The following is a 19845-nucleotide window of genomic DNA, read 5'->3' as shown; positions in this document are numbered from 1 at the left end:
CCTGCTTCCTGTCACTCCTGTCAGCACGGAGTGGGGCTCAGGGCGAGGAGTGGGACTCTCACAGGTGAGTCCACCCGACCTCCGGCCTCTCCAAGCATCAAGACCAGTTGAGAGAAAGCAATAACTCACCAAAGTTCAACACCCACCCCGCCCCCAACAGCCAAGGGTTTTCTTTGTGTTCCTCATTGTGTCCCAGACAGCGAAGGCTTCGTCCTGCCTTTCCAGGTCAGACTTTCTGCGCCTGAGGGGCGCGTCACGGGAGACTTGGAGGGCCTCCTCAAGGACACCTGGGGGCCACGAACAAACAAGCTTCATTGGTGCAGGCAGGCGCTGCCTTGTAGCAACACAGGCACCCGATTTTTTGGACAGCCTGGTTTCTTTCTAGAATTGTCCACCTCTGCACTTTGTGACACCTGTCTTTGCTGTGAGCTGTGTTCTTCCTGGGAAATTGAGTGGTCTTGAGTCTGTGTAGCAGTTAGGTGACTTCCAATGGACAGCTGCTAGAACTCAAAAGGGCCAGGAAAGAGGCTGACGAAACTTCCCTTTCGCCCCGTCCAGCTTTCCAACTGGTCTGTTCGCAGTCCACCCACCACCCTCCTCCAAAACTGCTAGATCCCAGTAGGAGCCCGCTGATGGGATGAAAACGGTGTAAGGAGGTGAGCAAACTTGTAGGCATGCGCGATTCCAGGGAGTAAACTGCATTATCTGTTTCATCACTGGTGCCTGGGAACGAAGGCCGCCTGGCAGTCTCTCCCCAGCTCCAGCTGCTCCAAGCCCAGCTCACCCGCACCTCCCTTCATCTCTTTTAAGTCACTTTCATTCCATGTTTCAATGTTAGTCTGCATTCACCTTAACTTGAGATCTTTCTTTACATCTCTGCAGCCTTCATGTGCCAAACTTGTGGGAATACCGTTTGCCTTTTTCAGAGTACTTACTACAAAGCCACCGTGCGGCAAGACCCAGGATGCGGAGGCCACTGGGCGGGTGGGAAAGTGGGAAGGAGCCTGCGTGGCCCCCGGGGCCGCATCTGGCCAGGTATATGTCTGCATTCCTCACCACAGGGTCAGGACAGCCCACTTGCTGTCCTCCAGGACTTGGGCATGTTCACTCGCCATCTGCACGGACCTTCTGTGAGAACCGTCCCAAAGCTGTCGAGTGCCGTCAGTCATCTCTAGCCAGGAAGGCAGAGGCGAGGCACAGCACATACAAAGTCCTGTTCTTCGGTCTCTGATCTCCATGTGACGAGACAACTGTAAAGACCAGTCCAGAGGAGACAGCAGTCAACACTGTCACTTCAGTGATCCGGACTAAAAGAGAAGCTGGCTATGCGGGCTGGGCTCTTGGGACCAAAGTCTAAGAGATGTGAACATGGCTGACTCACCAACAATCAGCAATGTCTCAACAAAGAGGTCCCACAACTCTTCTCTCCCAGCAGCCGCAGGCTTAGGCTGAGCTCCTGTTCTGTTGCTGGTTTGGCTTCGGGATACCTGAAGCTCTTAAGGAACGAACGCCTTTATGAGATGTAGACAAAGCAGGAAAGGTTCCATGTGGGCTGAGCTCAGGGCGATCCCATACCAAGTGAGCAAGGCAGCAGGGGCCCCCCAGAGTCTGAGCACCTGCCCTGCTCGGCAGGGGAGGGGGCTGCGGCCACCAGCTCCCTGGCGCAGGTCAGTAATGCATGGACTCCTCAGTCCTATTTCCTTCATGCTTAGTGAGGAAACACTTCTCAGGCACCTGCTACTTCAAGTCCGCCTTCCCCACCACCTCTACCCTCCAGCTGCCCGGGGAGACATCCCAAGGTACGTGCTCCAGCTTCCTCCTCCGCCACCCACTCCTGCACCCTGCTATCCTATCAGGGAGCTGTGATCCCCTTCCAGTAAAAGTTATGCACAAATGTGAACACCTGAGACAGGGCTGGATATTTCTTCATTTTGTTCTCTTCCAGAAGTCAGCTGTAACACCACATACCCAAAACGTTAGCGCCCCAGACAAATAAGGAAACCGTTTTAAGCGCTTTATTTTCTAAAAGAGTAAAAATCACATGCGACTAGGGGAAGGGGGCTGGTAGGTTTGTTTGGCCACAGAAGAGAAAGAGAGCAAAACTAAACCTCATAAAGGAAGTAACTGCACTCAAACATGACCACTTCCTAGAGCCAAACAAGAAATGACTGAAGTGCCATTAAATGACCCGTGTGACCATCGCATCGCCCGCCCCTAAGTGGCGCGCGGGTGCACAGCACGTGCTGGGGGAGCCCACACTTCAACTTTTAAAGAACACCTCACTTCAATGTATTGTGTGTTTTGGAAAAGCAGTACAGTGTGTTATGTGTAGTGGGGAATACTTCCCTCCCTCTGTCCTCTCGGCAACCCCCACATCTGAGGTTTCTGTGTAAGAACCGTGTTACTGTACGTGTCAACCGGGGTTCCTCTGGAGGTGCTCATTCATAGCACAAGCCTAAACTGAGTTCTGAACTGTCGTTCAAAGCTAAACGTCTGCATGATGTCACATCTGTTGTACCTTTGGGGAAAATTTGTATGTAAATGTACAGAAATAAAAAATGTTGCCCCATTAACAAATTTCCACTGGAATGTCTTCCCTACCTCATCTGATGGTATCCAATGAAGGGCATTTCACAACCATTGACTACAAGTAATAAAAACTCTACCTGTTTATGCAGCTCTCACTGTCCCTACTTCAGCGCCTCTGTAAACCGAGTCTTTGCTCTCACCCCGAGGGAACAGCGGGCAGCCTCTCACCTCGCTTGCAGGGTCCTAATCTTAAAGGCAGGCAGAGGCAGAGGTCGGATCGCACGCAAACTGTTCCCTTAGTGATGTTCTCAGACCACCTGAGAACCAAGGGCCATCAGCAAACTGAAGAGTTCTTTCCTCGTGTGTACTGATGTCCTGCTAACCCATGGCCTGATGGTTCCTAGAGAGGTCAAGAGAGGACTCTCTTACACTGTGATTCTGTGAGGAAGTTCTGATAACCCAAAACTCTCTTCTTTAATGTAGTATTTTTTAACAAGAAAACACTATTTCTTTAATAAAGTATTTATACCAAACTCTTCTCTCCATAGCCCTGATTTTGTGTTACTTACTCTTCTTAGAGAGATGCCCACTGTGCTTCCAAGCTGTGATTGTGGCGGCCGCGGCCTCGGAGGTCAGCACAGGAAGTCTGTAAAGGAGGCAAGCATCTCGAACCTAAGACCTGCTCCTCTCAAGTGCCCTTATGTCTTGGCCAAAGTGTAACCACCCCGGGCTGCCTACCACAGGCTCCATACAAGACTTATGCCACTGCATGAATCCTGTTACAGGGCCCTAAACAATCCACCACCAGATGGGCCTTGAAGATTAGAAAGTTCTTTGCCAGTGGTCCTCAACCTCGCCTGTACTGGGCAGCACGTGGGGAGCTTTTCAAATCTGCCAAAGCCTGGGCCCCAGGCCCTCTGAGTCTCTGGGGAAGGGCCAGGCATGGGCAATCTGTGAAGGCCACCCCCAGGGATTTGAACGTGAAGCCCAAGTTTGGAGCCCCTGACCCATGACACACTGGCTTTTGGAAAGGAGTGTGAAAGAAAATATGTAGCGTGTGGAACTAGAGATTGGAACCCACTACTAGTGGCAGGCAGAAAAAGGCTAAGGTAACTAAAGCAGGTGCTTGGGACTTTGGAGAAAAGAAAGACAATGGTAGCAAGATGAGCAAGGAGGAGTTAAAGCACTTGGACTCATAACAATGAAGTAGAGAAATACCATAACTGACACTGGATTGCCATGCCACTTACTCCATCTGCGAAGCATGTATATATATAACAATAATAACCTAATAATAATAACCCAGCAAGGCAGAGATTATTCCCAAGTTACAGGTGAGGAAACAGAGAAGGTAGAGACTTCACAAGTCCATAAATCCAGTGAGCAGTGTGGATCAGGGCTCGAACCCAGGCCCAAGGGAGAACACAGCAGGAACAGCGGTGAACAGCCCTGCCAGGGAAGGGCTCGGCGGGAATGGGACGGCAAGAAGATAACCTGACATGTATTTTATAAAGACTTAGTACCTTACTTCTCATCGGGAGTGTACACAGCAGGATCGTGACTAATTTACCTCTTTCCTACACTATCAGATTAGCCCTCTGCAGCCCCAACAAAATCCCATTTTAACCCCTGCTCCCTGTTGCTGAGCAGACACACACACACACACTTGCCTGCCATTTTGCTCTTCTCCTTCCCCAGGCTGATGGATTGCAGCTTTCTGGCCCACACTCTGGTGAGCGGAAGAAGGAAAGTTAGATTAAGATTTAAAAACAAAATGTAAACACATTAACCTAATGACAAACAGTGAAATTCAATCCCTTTATTTCAATGTATATTGTACATAAGTTACAAATCCTCACTTCTGCCACTCTGCTAGAACTTTTCCGGAAAAGCCTCCATTTCTTCCTTGATCCTGTTTTCTACCAGTAATGCGAAGTTACTGTCTGTGTTTTGAAGGTTATAGCTGACAAACACCTGTTTCTTGGTCTTCCTGGCTAAAAAGACAAAACACATCGGCACAGAAGTGACTGAAATGCCTGGAGGTTGTGTGTGCGTCACATGTCCCTGACAGTGGAACCGTGCCTGGGGAAAGAGAATGGGGTCACAAGGGGAGAAGAAGGTTCTGGTGTTTAATGCTCCTCACCGGCAGTGGCTGCAAATGCAGACCACAGTCACGCAGGCCCCCTCCCACTGTCCACAGCACTGGTTCTGCAAGCGCAGCCCCAGTCAGCTACAGCATCTGGGACTTGTCAGAAATGCGGATTTCCAGGCCCCACCCCAGACTAGCTGAGCCAGAGAGGCAGCAGGCAGAGCCAGAGATGCACAACCCTCAGGAGACCCACGCCCTAACAGTGGAATACTGCTGTTCTACCTAAGAAGTTGGCTTGCTTTATTTTGGGGTTTTATTTTTAACGTTTTTAAAATAGAGATAAAAGTAATTAAAACAAAATATTTAAGTTCTCCTTCAGTACCACCCTCTCTACCAACTCCACTCCCTTCCCAGAGATAATCCTACATGTCTGTACATTCACATTTAGATAACACACACATATATGTCTATGCGTGTCCACACACAAACATGATTTGCAATTTGATGTTGGAAACGTGCGTTAGCCCCTCTCTACGGAACCAATAATAGTTGAAGTGCACTGCTCCACTACAAAAATCAAGCCCAGTCACATGTCCAGAATCATAACACATATCGGGCAGGAAGCCTGAAACCAGTTCAATACTGACCACACCAGTGCTGGGGCCTCCCCCCTCGGACTCCCCCAACATACAGGGCCAGTGCAAACGCCCACCCCCTGACAGACATCAGATGACCATGCCAGCCCTGTCATATGATGAGGTGAGGAGAGGGGAGGCTGGCACAGCCAAGTCACAGCCTGCTCAGTCTACTGTCCAGTGGCAGGAAATTCCTTGTCCCCAGGGAGAGGTCACTCTGATTCTAATCACTCTACTTGCTAAGACAGAATCTTCAGGGTGCAAAACCAGGCCTGCCTGCACCGTCCACCCAGCAGGCCCAGCCCTCTAAGGCCACACTAAGTAAGGGCACCGCATGCACACCAAAGCCCTCCAGTGCTTCTGGGGTTACTCTGAACCCACTAGGTCTCTTTTCCTACTTCCTATCATCCCCCATGTAAGATACTGTTTCAGGACACCTCTCTCTTCCCCTTACCCCTCTAGACAAGTGATGCATTTTCAACTGCAGGGTCCCGACATAAGCTCGAGAGGACCAACACAGGACAGGGCGCTGGACAGCTCCTTCATGATCCCAGCACCCATTCATCCCCAGTCCCTTTGCACTGCCAGCAGCCACATCACACCACTGACTTTTCCAGCCTTTTCCATGTGCGTCCTTGCTGGGGAATAGCTAAGGGCTGCCAGGTTTTGCTGTTACAGGCAAGAGACAACCCTTCATTAATAGCTGAGTTTAATAAGTTAGTGAGGACATATTTTTTTGTCTAGGTTCTGTTTCAATTTATACAGATTATAATCAATAGATGTAAGCCACACAAGAAAAATATTAATAAAAAAATCATTTGCTAAAAACAAACAAAAAAACCCCCCAAAAATACAAAGAACAAAACAAAAAAATACAAACTAGTTTGGTGCATACAAAGTGCTAGTAGGCTTCCATTGCAAGGACACCCATGAGCCCATCTTACTTTATTGGCATAAACAATTTATTCGTGGCACAGCAAACAAGCTCCCACCAGCCTTCTCTAGCAGGATCTGTCTCCCGCCCTGCAGCGATCCCCTGTTTCCCAGCTCTTATAAACATGAGCACGCCCGTGTCTCCCCTTGACCAGGTAGGGTGTGGCACAATATGCCAGCCCTTCAACACTGGCCAATGCAAAGGAGCAAAGGGGCATCTTGCCTTCAACTTCCTTTCATGTGGCCCAGAAAACAGATAACAACATCAACATAGGGAATAACATCTGGAATCTGGGGGAAGGCTAAGCAGAAATTCCCTGTATCTTTGCTGCAGATTTTCTGTAAATTTGCAACAACTTCCTAATAAGATTACCTAAGTAACTTGCTCATTGGCTGACTAGCACACACTAGTTACCAGCCAGGTTCCTCTAACTCCAGCCTAGAGAAATAGGACAGCGGGTGCTCCTGTAACACCACAGCTGCCCACGACGTCTGCACCCTCCGCACGCAGGCAACTCCGAGCGGCAGATCTAGAACAACCCACCCTCACCTGGGCCACCACGCCCCTGTCCCCCTCCACTGTGCGGCCATACTGGTCACGTGGGGGCTGCCCGGAGTGACTGGCATAGAAATGCCCACCGAGCAGGGGTCGGGTTGACAGAACAGTCGGCACCACCCAACTACCCACTCCCCAACACCACAGGGATTAAAAAAATCCTCCTCCGCCTCCACCTCCAGCGCCCGGCACATCCAGGGCACCTGCGGGGAGCATTGGCGCACACAAAGACGGAGGAGGAGACAGACGCTGCCCCACTGTCCCATGTCCCCGGGTGCCCTGCACACTGGCAGGAGCAGGACCCAGCCATCCTCACCTGAACCACTCAGCTATTCTCAGGAACCATGTGTCCGAGGCATGAAAGAGGTTGGAGCCTTCAACCTCCCTCTCTTGTTTATCACTGTCTCAGCCGCACTCAGGCCAGGCCCGTCTCCCCTCTCGCCAGCTCTGCACGACACCGTCCAAAGAGTGAAGGCCAGCCCACCCTGCGCAGTGCTGGCACCCCGCTCCACAGGCTCGGCTACATCACCAGGAGGCGACCCCGAGCCTCTGCCTGAGGGCTACTGCAGGCATCACTCTCACTCTCCTCCCGTGAGGACGTAATGCACTTAAAGGAGAGAACTTAGCCACCCTGTCACCCACTGGCCAGGACCGCAGCCAAGGCAGGACGTGGGAGCCCCTCAGGAACATGCTGGCCAACACAGTGGTCAGGGACACCCACACGGACAAGCCCTCCTTAAAGAAGACCCAACATCAAAGCCTGTGCCGCTCTCTCCGTATGAGGACGTTTTCCTTCTGAAGGGCCTCATGGTTCCACGGAACAGCGAGCTCCCCATCCCACTGCTGCAGCCCCCACCACCGGTACGTACCTAAGCGCTGCGCAAGGCCAGTGGAGGTGGTGTCAGAAGTGTCTCCGAGGAGGGAGGTAGACACGGGGATGGAATCCTAAAAGGAAAACAAACAACACAACGCTGCTTTCCCATCGGCCAAGCTTCTGTGGCTGCAGATTCTTCCTGAGGGTGGCAGTGGCAGGTTCTGGGACACATTTCCCAAGAAAAGGAAGTTCTGGCATCTGTGTGGACAGTCAGGTAGGCTGACCTTCTGCTGCATGAGTCAGACAGTGGGGACAGACGAACAGCAGTCACGAAAGCTGGCATCACAGTGCTGACAGCAAGTTCTGAGACGTATTTTATATAAAAGGCTTATTTTAGTGTTGGAAACTCTAAAGCATGCTGAAGGGCCACGTTACAACCAAGAGGGAAGCAAACAAGATCATTAAGGGCACAGCAGCAAGAAGGCTAATCATAGAGTCTGGGTGCCAAGTGCCTCTGGGTCCCTCTCACACCCCCAAGTTAGCCATCAGCCCAGAGGGCAGGATGCCTATCTCCTAGTCTGGGCCTGTAAGAGAACACACAGCTCCATTCCCCTGAAGGGGTCTGGGCTCTGCCAGGTGAACAAGGGCCTATGACTTTGCAGAAGGGCACCAGCCAGAGGTGTCCAAATAAAGAAAACAGGAACAGAAGATGTTTGACCAATCCTCATTTCAGATAAGCAGTAAAACCAAAAAAATAAATGTGGCCCTTCTGAAATATAGAAGAAATCTGACCTCCAATTACTATGGAAGTAATCTTCCTTACCATTAAAATTCCTAGCTTCAAAGAAAAAACTCACTAGCCTAAAACATGGTCAAAATTACTTTTATAACATACGAGCCTTCTAAAAGAAACAGCACTTAAAGTACAGAGCACTCAGCACTCAGAATAGAGTCAAGATTTTTTTTTTTTGCCTTTCACTCTTTTTAAAATTAATTTATCTTTTTAATTTAAATTTTAGTTAACATTCAGAGCAATACTGGTTTCAGCAGAATTTAGTGATTCATCATTTACATACAACACCCCATGCTCACAACACGTGCCTTCCTTAATGCCCTTCACTCATCTAGCCCATCCCCCACCGACCTCCCTCTAGCAACCCTGTTTTTCTCTGTCATTAAGAATCCTTTATGGTTTGTTTCCTTTCTCCCTTTTCCCCCTTCCATAATGTATGTTCATCTGTTTTCTTTCATAAATTCCACCTATGCATGAGATCATATGATATTTGCCTTTCTCTCACTGACTTATTTCACTCAGCATGATACCCTCTAGTTCCACCCAGGTCATTGCAAATGCAAGATTTCATTCTTTTTGATGGCTGAGTAATATTCCATTGCATGTACCACATCTTCTTTGTGGATGAGTGGATGAGTATATCCACTCACCCATTGATGGACATTTGGGTTCTCCACAGTTTGCTATTGTTGATAATGCTACAATAAACATCGGGGGGCATATACCCCTTCAAATCTATGTTGCTAGTAGCACCTCTACTAGTGCAATTGCTGGGCTATAGGGTAGCTTGATTTTTAACTTTTTGAGAACCTCATATTGTTCTCTACAGTAGCTGTATCAGTTTGCATTCCCACCAGCAGTGTAAGAGGGTTCCCCTTTCTACACATCCTCACCAACACCTGTTGTTTCTTGTCTTCTTAATTTTAGCCATTCTGATAGGTGTGAGGTGGTATCTCATCATGGTTTTGATTTGTATTTCCCTGATGATAAGTGACCTTGAGCATCTTTTCAAGTGTCTCTTAGCCATTTGGACATCTTCTTTGGAAAAATGTCTATCCGTGTATTTTGCCCATTTCTTTTTTTCTTTTTTTTTTTTTTTTTAATGGGAGAAGGAGCCAATGCAATGGCTTGTCTTTATTGGAAAGAGGAAACTTCACAGCACATTATTTTGCCCATTTCTTAACTGGATTACTTGTTTTTTGGGGTGTTGAGTTTGATAAATTCCTTATACATTTTGGATACTCTTTATCAAATATATCATTTGCAAATATCTTCTCCCATTCCATAGACTCCTTTTAGTTTTGATTATTTCTTTTGCAGTGCAGAAGCTTTGTATTTTGATGAAGTCCCAAAAGTTTATTTCCGCTTTTGTTTCACCTGCCTCCAGCAATGTTTCTGGTAAGAAGTTGCTATGGCCAAGGTCAAAGAGGTTGCTGCCTGTGTTCTCCTCTAGGATGTTGATGGGTTCCTATCTCGCATTTAGGTCTTTCACCCATTTTGAATTTATTTTGTGTATGGTGTGAGAACGTGGTCTGCTTTCACTCTTCTGCGTGCTGCTGTCCAGTTTCCCCTATACCATTTTTTTTTAAAGATTTTATTTATTTATTTGACAGACAGAGATCACAAGTAGGCAGAGAGGAAGGCAGAGAGAGAGGAGGAAGCAGGCTCCCTGGTGAGCAGAGAGCCGGATGCGGGGCTCGATCCCAGGACCCTGGGATCATGACCTGAGCTGAAGGCAGAGGCTTTAACCCACTGAGCCACTCAGGAGCCCCTCCCTATACCATTTCTTAAAGAGACTGTCTTTTTTCCATTGGATATTCTTTCTTGCTTTGTAGAAGATTAGTTGACCATATAGTCATGGGTCCATTTCTGGGTTCTCTATTCTGTTACATTGATCTATTCGACTGTTTTTGTCCCAATACCATACTGTCTTCATGATTACAGCTTTGAAATAGAGCTTGAAGTCTGGAATTGTGATGTCTCCAGTTTATTTTTCTTTTTCAGTATTGCTTTGGCTGTTTGAGGTCTTTTGTGGTTCCATACAAATTTTAGGGATGCTTATTCTAGCTGTGAAAAATGCTGGTGGTATTTTGATAGGGGCTGCATTACTGTGTAGAACCCTTTGGGTAGTATAGATATTTTAATAATGTTTGTTCTTCTAATCCATGAGCATGGAACACTTTTCCATTTCTTTGTGTCCTCTTCAATTTCTTTCGTTAAGAGTTCTACAGTTTCCAGAGTAGAGATCTTTTACCTCCTTAGTTAGGTTTGTTCATAGGTATCTTATTGGTTTTGGTGCAACTGCAAATGGGATCGATTCCCTGAATTCTTTTGCTGCTGCTTCATCATTGGTGTTTAGAAATTCAACAGATTTCTCCACAGTCATTTTATATCCTGCAACTTTGCTGAATTCATGTATCAGTTCTACTGATTTTTTGGTGGAGTCTTTCACATTTTCTACATAGAATATCATGTCATCTGCAAATAGGCAAAGTTTGACTTCTTCCTTGCCAGTATGGATGCCTTTAATTTCTTTTTGTTGTCTGATTGCTGAGGCGAAGACTTCCAGTACTATGTTAAACAGTAATGGTGTGAGCAGCCATCCTTGTCTTGTGCTGACCATAGAGAAAGGCTCTCAATTTTTCCCCTTTGAGGATATTAGCTGTGGGTCCTTTGCATATGGCCTTTATAATGTTAAGGTATGTTCCATCTATCCCTACTTTGTTGAGGGTTTTTATCAAGAACAGATGCTGTATTTTGTCAAATGCTTCTTCTGCATCTACTGACAGAATCTTGTCCTTTGATAGGTTATCCTTTCTTTTATTAATGTGGTGTATCACGTTGATTGATCTGCAAATATTGAACCACCCTTATAGCCCAAGAATAAATCCCACTTGATCATGGTGAATAATTCTTTTAATGTACTCCTGAATTCAATTTGCTAGTATTTTGTCAAGAATTTTTGCATCCGTGTTCATCAACGATATTGGCCTATAATTCTTTTTAGTAGGGTTTGTCTGGTTTTGGAATCAGGGTAATGCTGGCTTTGTAGAATGAGTTTGGAAGTTTCCCCTCCATTTCTATTTTTTTGGAACAATCTGAAGAACAGGTATTACTCTTCTTTAAATGTTTAGTAAAATTCCCCTGGGAAGCCACCTGGCCCAGGACTTTTGTTTGCTGGGAGATTTTTTTATTATTGATTCAATTTCTTTGCTGGTTATGGGTCTGTTCAAATTTTCTATTTCTCTCTGTTTCAGTTTTGATAGTCTGTAAGTTTCTAGGAAACAGTCCATTTCTTTCAGATTGCCCAATTCATTGGCATATAATTTTTCATAGTATTCTCTCATAACCATTTGTATTTCCATGGTGTTGGTTGTGATCTCTCCTCTTTCGTTTGTGATCTTATCTCTTTGGGTCCCTTCTTCTCTTTTTTGATAAATCCAGCTAGGAGTTTATCAATTTTATTAATTCCTTCAAAGAACCAGCTCTTAGTTTTATTAATCTGTTCTACTGGGGGATTTTTTTGTTTCTATATCATTTATTTCTGCTCTAATCTTTATTATTTCCCTTCTTCTGCCGGCTTTAGGCTTTAGGCTTTATTTGCTGTTCCTTTTCTAGGTACTTCAGGTGTAAGGTTAAGTTGTGTACTTAAGACTTTTCTTGAGGTAGCCCCGTATTGCAATATACTCCCCTTTCAGGACTGCCTTTGCTACATCTCAAAGGTTCTGGACTGTTGTGTTTTGATTTTAATTTGCTTTCATGTATTTTTTTTTAATTTTGTCTTTAATTTCCTTGTCAACGCATTCATGCTTTAGTAGGGTGCTCTTTAGACTCCATGTATTTGGGATCTTTCCAAATTTTTTCTTGTAGCTGACTTCAAGTTTCATAGAGTTGTGTGGTCTGAAGATATACATGGTATAATCTCGATCTTTTTGTACTTGCTGAGGGCTGATTTGTGACCCCATATGTGATCTATTCTGGAGCCTGTTCCATGTGCACTCAAAAAAAAAAAAAAAAAAAAGTCTATTCTGCTGCATTAGGATGAAATGTTCTGGATATATCCTTTAAGTCCATCTGGTCCAGTGTGTGACTCAAAATCACTGTTTCTTTGTTGATTTTCTGCTTAGATGATCTGTCCACGGCTGTGAATAGGGTGTTAAAGTCCCCTTCTATTATATTATGAATTTATGTTTATTATTAACTGATTTATATATTTGGCACTCCCAAGTTGGGGGCATAAATATTTACAACTGTCAGATCTTCTTGATGAATAAACCCTTAATTATGACACAATTCATTTTTTATCTCTTGTTATAGTCTTTGTTCTAAAATCTAGTTTTTCTAATATAAGTATGGTTACCACAGCTTTCTTTTGACGTCCATTAGCATGATAGATGGTTCTCCATCCCCTGACTTTCAATCTGCAGGTGTCTTTAGGTTTAAAATGAGTGTCTTGTAGGCAACAGACAGATGAATCTCGTTGTTTTTTTAAATCTACTTTCATACCCTATGTCTTGATTGGAGTATCTAGTCCATTTACATTCAGAGTGATTACTGAGAGATATGAATTTAGTGCCACTGTGTTACCTGTAGAGCTGGTGTTTCTGGTGATGTTCTCTGGTCCTTTCTAGTTTTTGTTGCTTTTGGTCTTTTTTCCTCCACTTAAAGAGTCCACTTTAAAATTTCTTACAGGGCTGGTTAAGTGGTCACGAACTTCTTTAGTTTTTGTTTGTATGGGAAACTCTGTATCCTATTCTGAATGACAGCTTTGACAGATAAAGAATTCTTGGCTGCACATTTTTCCCCATTCAGCACAGTGAAGATCTCCTACCACTCTCTTATGGCCTGCCAAGTTTCTGTGGACAGATATGCTGCGAATCTGATGTGTTCCTTTTTAAGTTAAGGACTTTTTTTCCCCTTGCTGCTTTCAGGATTCTTTCCTTGTCTTGTATTTTGTGAGTCTGACTATGATATGCCTTGTTGATGGGTTGGATTTTGTTGAATTTAATGGGCAATCTCTGTGCTTCTCAGATTTTGATGTCTGTGTTCTTCCCCAGTTTAGGGAATTTTAGCTATAATTTGTTCGAATAAACTTTCTATCTCTTTTTATCTCCATCTTCTGGGACTCCCATGATACAAACATTATTACATTTTAATAAGCCACTGACTTCCCTAAGTCTACCTTCATGATCCATTACTTTTGTTTCCCTCTTCTTTTCAGTTTCATTATTTTCCATAATTTGATCTTCTATATCACTAAATTTGCTCCTCTACTTTGTCCATCCTCACTTTTATGGCTTCCACTTAGGATTGCATCTTTGTTATACCATTTTTAATTTTGGCCTGACTAGATTTTAGTTCTTTTATCTCTGCAATAAGGGATTCTCTTGTGTCTTTTATGCATTTTTCAAACCCAGCTAGTATCTTTATGATCACTGTTTTAAATTCTAGCTCAGACATCTTACTTATATCTACATTTATTAAATCCCTGGTTGTGAGTTCTACTTCTTTTTCTTTCTTCTGGGGTGAATTTTTGCATCTTGTCATTTTGTCCAGAAAAGAAAAGAAGACAGAAAAAACAAATAAAAGAACAAAAAACAAAGAAGAAATACCCAAAAAGAAAAGTAGATCTTGGGTGTGTTTTGGTCTGCTTATTAAAAGAATCTAGATTCAAAAATTTAAAAATAAATAAATAAAATCAAAACAAAAAAATAAAAAATATATTAAAATATGTATAAGTTAAAAAATAATAAAAAAGAACAGAAAAAAGAAAATAAATTAATAATTTTTAAAAAATAAAGAATAAAAGGAAAAAGGAAGCTAGATCCTATTTCCTCTAGAGCTGAAGCTTTGCAGTACTCTATGATTAGTAGACTTGGTACCAGCCAGTTGTTTGTGCTGGTCTTCTGGGGGTAGAGGCCTGCTGGGCTGATTCTCAGGTGGCTTGCCCTAGTGGAAATGGGGCACCTGGACACAAGAGAGCAAGGCAGTGTAAGCAGACCAGCCTCCACTAGGTGGTGCATTTTGCTCCTTGAAGGCTTTCCTTCAGGGCAGGATGAATATGGTGGTGACCCACACACTAGCCCTGGCGCTGAAAATTCACACCCCCACTCTTCACTGAGCCCTCATGGAAGAGCAATCAATCACCCCTCATGTATCCAGTTTCCATCAGAACCCAGGATTCACCCTGCCTGTATCCAGGCTTTTTTATCTCAGGCACATGACTTAGTTTCAAAACTCTAAATTTTAGGGACTCCCACGGCATGGACCCACATTGTTCCTCTCGGGGAGGGTCCCCCCACACTTTTGCCATCTGCCGCCCATCCCAGGAAAGCAGTCTCACCACCACAGAGCAGCTGGCAGTTTACAGCAAAACAGCAGGAAGCCAGAACCAAGACCTGCTGCTCTCAGCTAGCATCCCCACTCCTCTGCCAGGAAACAGCACAGCACCTTGGCACCACCCATTTCTCCTGCAACCCAGGGAATCCTCAGACCACCCTGTCACTCCTGGCACTCTGCCCTGCTTCACCACTTGAGCACCTTTTAGCCAGAGACATGCCCCACAGTAGTGGACTTCTAAAAGTTCCGATTTTGAACTCTGCTGCTTAAATACTTTGCGGTAACCTCCGTAAGCAGGCTCCCTCCCTGCCTCTGTACCCACAGTTATATTTTCCCAAGTCAACTCTCCATACCTCCTACCTTCCAAAAGGTGATCATTTTTCTACGGGTTGACTTGTAGTTTTTGCTCTCTCAAACCTCAGACTGATCTCTTGGGCCTTCAGAATGATGTCATAACTAGCTGTATTCAAGGAAAAGACAAGCCCCTATTCTTCCACCATCTTACCTCCTCCCTGCCAGGAGGCAAGATTTTTAGAGGAACAAGCTTGTGCCACCAGAGGCTCTGGGGTGGGCACCCCTCCCCCAACACTGTCCAGGTAGAGACCAGTAAACTGAATAAACACCTACTGTGTGCCAGATACTGTGAGCAGGGCACAGATCAGAGACTGCTCCTTGTCTCCTAGTGGTTCAAAGTCACTTCAAAAGGAGAAAGAATTTGTTCGGTCTATAAGAGATGATCAAAAAACACAGGATAAGAATGAAAGCATTTACTGCAAGCTTTTTTGTTGAAAAAGATAACAAAACATGAACTCAATTAATGAATTTGCTGTTTACAAGTTTCAAGTTCAATATTCAGCTGTATGCTAATAATATTTACAGTTAAACTTTTAGAGACAGAAAATCTACCTTAAGGTGATCATTTCCCACCAAAAACAAGACTGAAAATCACAGATTGTTACCCTTTGTACTTCATTATTTCCAAAAATCATACTATGCCCAGCTGATCTCCCAGGCGCACACATGCTTAGACAGCGTTACTGTGGCTGGAGCACCACTGTCCACTCCAAGTGGGCCCAACACGTCCTAAATCATCTGAGCACATAGGGCCCTATATCATCCTTGTTCTAAAGCCCGTCAGTGCTGCAAAGAGACCACGTGACACAAGGCAGGCCAGCTGGAGGAGCAGGAGAGTGATATGGTTTTGTTCTAGATGGTCTTGTCTTACTTGTGAGGGTTGAGAGGAAAAAGAGGAGGGGGAGACATCAGAAACCCTTTGGTGCCGCCCTCTATGCATGGGCCAGAAACCTTTTTCTAGGAAGGGCCAGAGGATATATCGCTTGGTTTTTACGGACTACAACTTCCGGTTTTAACCGTTCACCTAGGCCAACAAATTACAAAAGCTGCAACAGACATTACTGAATGAATGGGCAGAACTAGGTTCCAACAAGACTTGGTTACAAAAGTAGAAGGCAGGTCAGCCCTAAGCCAGGTTTGCCAAGCCCTGTTCCACAGGACTCCTGTGTCTCCTGCTTTAAGCTATGGTCTACACTTCTCTCTAACTGGAGAGTGCTGCTCTGGTGCTAGAAGACAATGTACAAGTATACAGTGTGGCCAGTGAGTAGGACTGCACTTCTGACAGGTCTGGTAACTGAAAGTGGCCCCTTTTCCTTTTCCTATCTGATCCTGGTGGTGTGAGCTTCCAGCTGCAAAAACATACCCTACCAGGAGCTATGACTACCAAATGGTCAGACTGCCAAAGCATGCCAAAGCAGCCCAAGGGAGGAATCTTGAAAATGATTCAAGGAAGCAATGCCTGGTCTTACCCATGAGCAGTCCTGGGCCCCATATTACCCCCAGGCTTACCCACTGTGTATACTACCGTCAAAGGACTAGGAAATAAAGAAGGTGAGGCAGCTTCAGGGCACCACAAGTCCAAACACACAGCCCCACCCATAACCGTGTGCCCCTGCAGGCCCTTTACCTCTCCTCCAATGAAAGAAGGAACTACCACCTGCCCGAAAGCCCAACTGCCAGTACCCACCAGAAAATAATAGAAAACCTGCTCAAGAAAGGAACAGCAAGAAGGGAAAGGGCAGAAGAGGGATACTGTGTGAAGACATCCGGAAGTCCCATTCAGAGGCTGTCTCCTTCCTGAAGCCTTGCCCAGGTCCTGCCTGATGGCTCACTCCCCTACTACCCCAAGGTTCCATTGGAGATTACAGTCCTCATTGCCTGCCAGGCCGCAGGTTACTGGTAGCTGTCCCTAGCAAACCTGGAGTTCCCTGATTGGGGCCTCCTTCGTTCATTCATTCATTCAACAATTTAATGAGCCGCATGTCAGGCACTAAGGTTACAAAGACTCATAAAACAGGGGCACCTGGGTGGCTCAGTGGGTTAAAGCCTCTGCCTTTGGCTCAGGTCGTGATCCCAGGGTCCTGGGATCAAGCCCCACATCAGGCTCTCTGCTCAGTGGGGAGCCTGCCTCTCTGCCTACTTGTGATCTCTGTCTGTCAAATAAATAAATAAATAATCTTAAAAAAAAAAAAAAAAAGACCAAAATAATTTAAAAAACAAAAAACAAAGACTCATAAAACAGACAAACCTCACCACCACCACCACCACCACGGATACTGATAATAAATTACAGAAGGAGCAACATCTAGGGACACACTGCTAAAGCAGCCAGGAAGCCTGTGAACTGGCAGGGAGGAGGGCGGGAGCAGGGGAGATCTACCAGGTAACAGAGCCTACAGGGTTACTGTAAAGTCTCTGAACTGTGCTCTGAGGGTATCTCTTGAAAGGTCTGGAGCAAAGGAATGACAATATCTGATTGCTAACTGCTGCCCTGTAGAGAACTGGCCATAAGGCAGTGTTGTAGGCTGAATCATGTCCTCCAAAAAGATAAGTGCACATCCTAACCCCTAGCACCTGTGAATGTAACTTTTTTTATTATTAGAAATAGGATCTTTGCAGATGTAATTAAGCTGTAATTGAAAATGAAGTCACACTGGAATAGGGTGGTCCCTTATTATGACTGGTGTCTTTACAAGAAAAGACACAGAGAAATAGACACACAGAAAAGAAGGCCAGTGACACTGCTAGCTGAGACCTGAGTGATGAAGCTGCAAGCCAAGGAATGCCAAGGACTGCCAGCAACACCAGAAGATGGGAGAGGCATGGGAAGATTTCTCCCTCAGGGCCTTTCGAAGGACCAGACCTGCTGACTCCTTGCTTTCAGACTTCTGGCCTTCTGAACTGTGAAAGAATAAATCTTAGTTGGTTCAAGCACTTTGCCACACCGCTAAGAAATTAACATAGGCAGCAAAGAGGGTATCCAGCAGGGAGCCAAGGAGATGCTGCAGGTTGACCCAGGGTAGCAGGCCTGAAAGGAGGTGATGGGTGTGCAGAAGCCCCTTTGAGGCAACCAATGTGAACACTAGAAACCTGAGCACATAAAAGGGCCCAGAGTGACCTCCAACCCTTTGGCTGAATACAAACAGGCCCATTAGGGGACCCACCTAAGCCCTAGCTAACCAATGGGTTACTTACACCCCAAACAGGTACCAAGAAAGGAGAAACATTTCATGTTCCCATACCTCCTCACCTTTTCCCTTAACTACAGTTCCCCAACACCAAATCCTGGCAGACAGTCACCCCCTTGCTGTGCTTCCCGCTGCTCCCTTGAGGTGCATTCAACAACCTCTGTCTCCTTTGTTCTGCCTGGGGCCAATTCTTTCACTGACCCTACCAACTGCCTCCACCTGAAGGGGTCGCCCCACAGGCTGGCTGGATTCCCCCCAAGTTTTGATGGACCGCAGTGCCTACAGACTCACTGACACTCCCATGTGGGGAGTGGAAGAGAGAGTAATCAAGGCTGGAATGGAGTTTCCACAACAGAGATGGGCCCGCTGTGAAAGACGGTCTGCGGGAAGAGGTTAGGAGTTCGGTCGTAAATAGGTCTGGCGTGAGATGCCTATTAGACTCTCAGGACAACACAGGAGTTCGAAATTCAGGAAAGGGGTCTGTACTAGAAACAAAGAAAATTCGGTGTGGTCAATATAGGGAAGGCATGAAAACGAAGAGATGGATAACCCCAGGGCGCGTGTGTGACCTGAGAGCAGAGGTCCCGCGATGAAGCCCCCGTGAACACTCCAACTACAGAGAGCGGCTAGAAGAGCCAGCAGTGGGAAGCCCGCCCGAAACGCAGAGGAGGAGGTGGAGAGGCGGGGCTCGCCTGGGGGCCCACGCGCCGGCCTACCGCATCCAGTTCTCCTCGGGTGGTGCAGGTCCGGACCGGACCCCGGTTCTCTGAGACACCACAGTAAGAGTTCCGGGGAGCCCCTAGTCCCCCGGGCCCAGGAGAGAACTGAGGGCCACGCCCGCGCACCTAGGGGGTCGGAAGACCCTCTGATACCCCACTTGCGCTGGGACCCTCGGTTACCCTCCGTCCCAGCCGCCGCCCCCACACCAGCCCGCCCTCTTGGGCCTCCCACTCCCGACTCCGGTTCGGCCTCCCTCGCCGCGTCCCCCGTCCTCTCCCCCCCAGTCCCAGCCCCGGCCACCTTCAGGACCTCCGGACTGCGTTCGGGCCCCTCACCGCCCCTCGCCCCGGCCCCGACTGGCACTCACGTAGCGGTTGCACATGGCCACGGCGAGGTTGCGCAGGTGCGGCGTGGCTCCCACCCACAGGAACAGCGAGTCCGTCAGCCGCATGACATGGAAGTGGACGAGCTGCTCCCACAGCCTCGCGCTGAAGTTGTGCAAGGAGACCTCCCCGCCCGCGGCGGCCGGCGGCTCCTCCATGCCGCCCCGCACGCCGGGCCCCGGTAGCGCCCGGAGTCCCGCTGCCCCGCCGTCGCCAGCCCGGTCAGACCCAAGCAAGCGAGCGCCGAGAGGCCGAGCGCGCGCCTTCACTTTCGGTCCTGGGACGCCGGTAGGGCGGGCCCGGGGAGGAGGAGGGGCTAGCCCGGGGCAGGGGCGGGGCCAGGAGTGGGCGGGGCCGGGATGCTCGCCCTTTGAAGGTAGGCCGAGCACAGAATGCGCGGTTCCCTCCCTACCTCTCCCAGTGGTGGGGTTCTCTGAAAACCTGCGGTCATCAGCGGCAAGGGCAGGGCCGACGTCGGGGAGGGGAAGGACGGAGGTGACCCGAGGGTGTCC

General features: G+C 47.0%; 1 protein-coding gene across 2 annotated transcripts; it reads right to left on the bottom strand.

Annotated features, from left to right (window-relative positions):
- Nucleotides 1-2000: 2000 nt before the first annotated feature.
- PSMG4 (proteasome assembly chaperone 4) lies at nucleotides 2001-19606 on the bottom strand. Of its 2 annotated transcripts, XM_080806995.1 has the most exons (5): nucleotides 19318-19577; nucleotides 7612-7687; nucleotides 4200-4258; nucleotides 3099-3175; nucleotides 2001-2929 (listed from the first exon to the last, which is right to left on the bottom strand). In XM_080806995.1, the coding sequence occupies exons 1-4, from the start codon at nucleotides 19489-19491 to the stop codon at nucleotides 3104-3106; spliced, it is 381 nt and encodes a 126-aa protein (XP_080663121.1). In that variant the 5' UTR covers nucleotides 19492-19577; the 3' UTR covers nucleotides 2001-2929; nucleotides 3099-3103. The 2 variants fall into 2 exon arrangements, with proteins under 2 accessions (XP_080663121.1, XP_080663122.1); XM_080806996.1 differs by lacking the exons at nucleotides 2001-2929; nucleotides 3099-3175; nucleotides 4200-4258 and adding an exon at nucleotides 4324-4523 and having other exon boundaries at nucleotides 19318-19606.
- Between the last annotated feature and the right edge of the window lie 239 nt (nucleotides 19607-19845).

This window comes from Martes martes, assembly GCF_963455335.1.
Source record: "Martes martes genome assembly, chromosome: 6".
Lineage (NCBI taxonomy): Eukaryota > Metazoa > Chordata > Mammalia > Carnivora > Mustelidae > Martes > Martes martes.
The sequence above is the reverse complement of the archived record's forward strand: the minus strand, read 5'-3'. Positions and strand labels throughout refer to the sequence as shown.

Excerpts from the sequence above, each read along its gene's own strand:
- PSMG4 (XM_080806995.1), bottom strand. The coding sequence starts at position 19,491 with ATGGAGGAGCCGCCGGCCGCCGCGGGCGGGGAGGTCTCCTTGCACAAC. Across the intron at positions 7,688-19,317 it reads TGGCCATGTGCAACCGCTAC|GATTCCATCCCCGTGTCTAC; the intron begins GTGAGTGCCAGT and ends TTTTCCTTTTAG. Across the intron at positions 4,259-7,611 it reads TGGCCTTGCGCAGCGCTTAG|AGTGTGGGCCAGAAAGCTGC; the intron begins GTACGTACCGGT and ends TCCGCTCACCAG.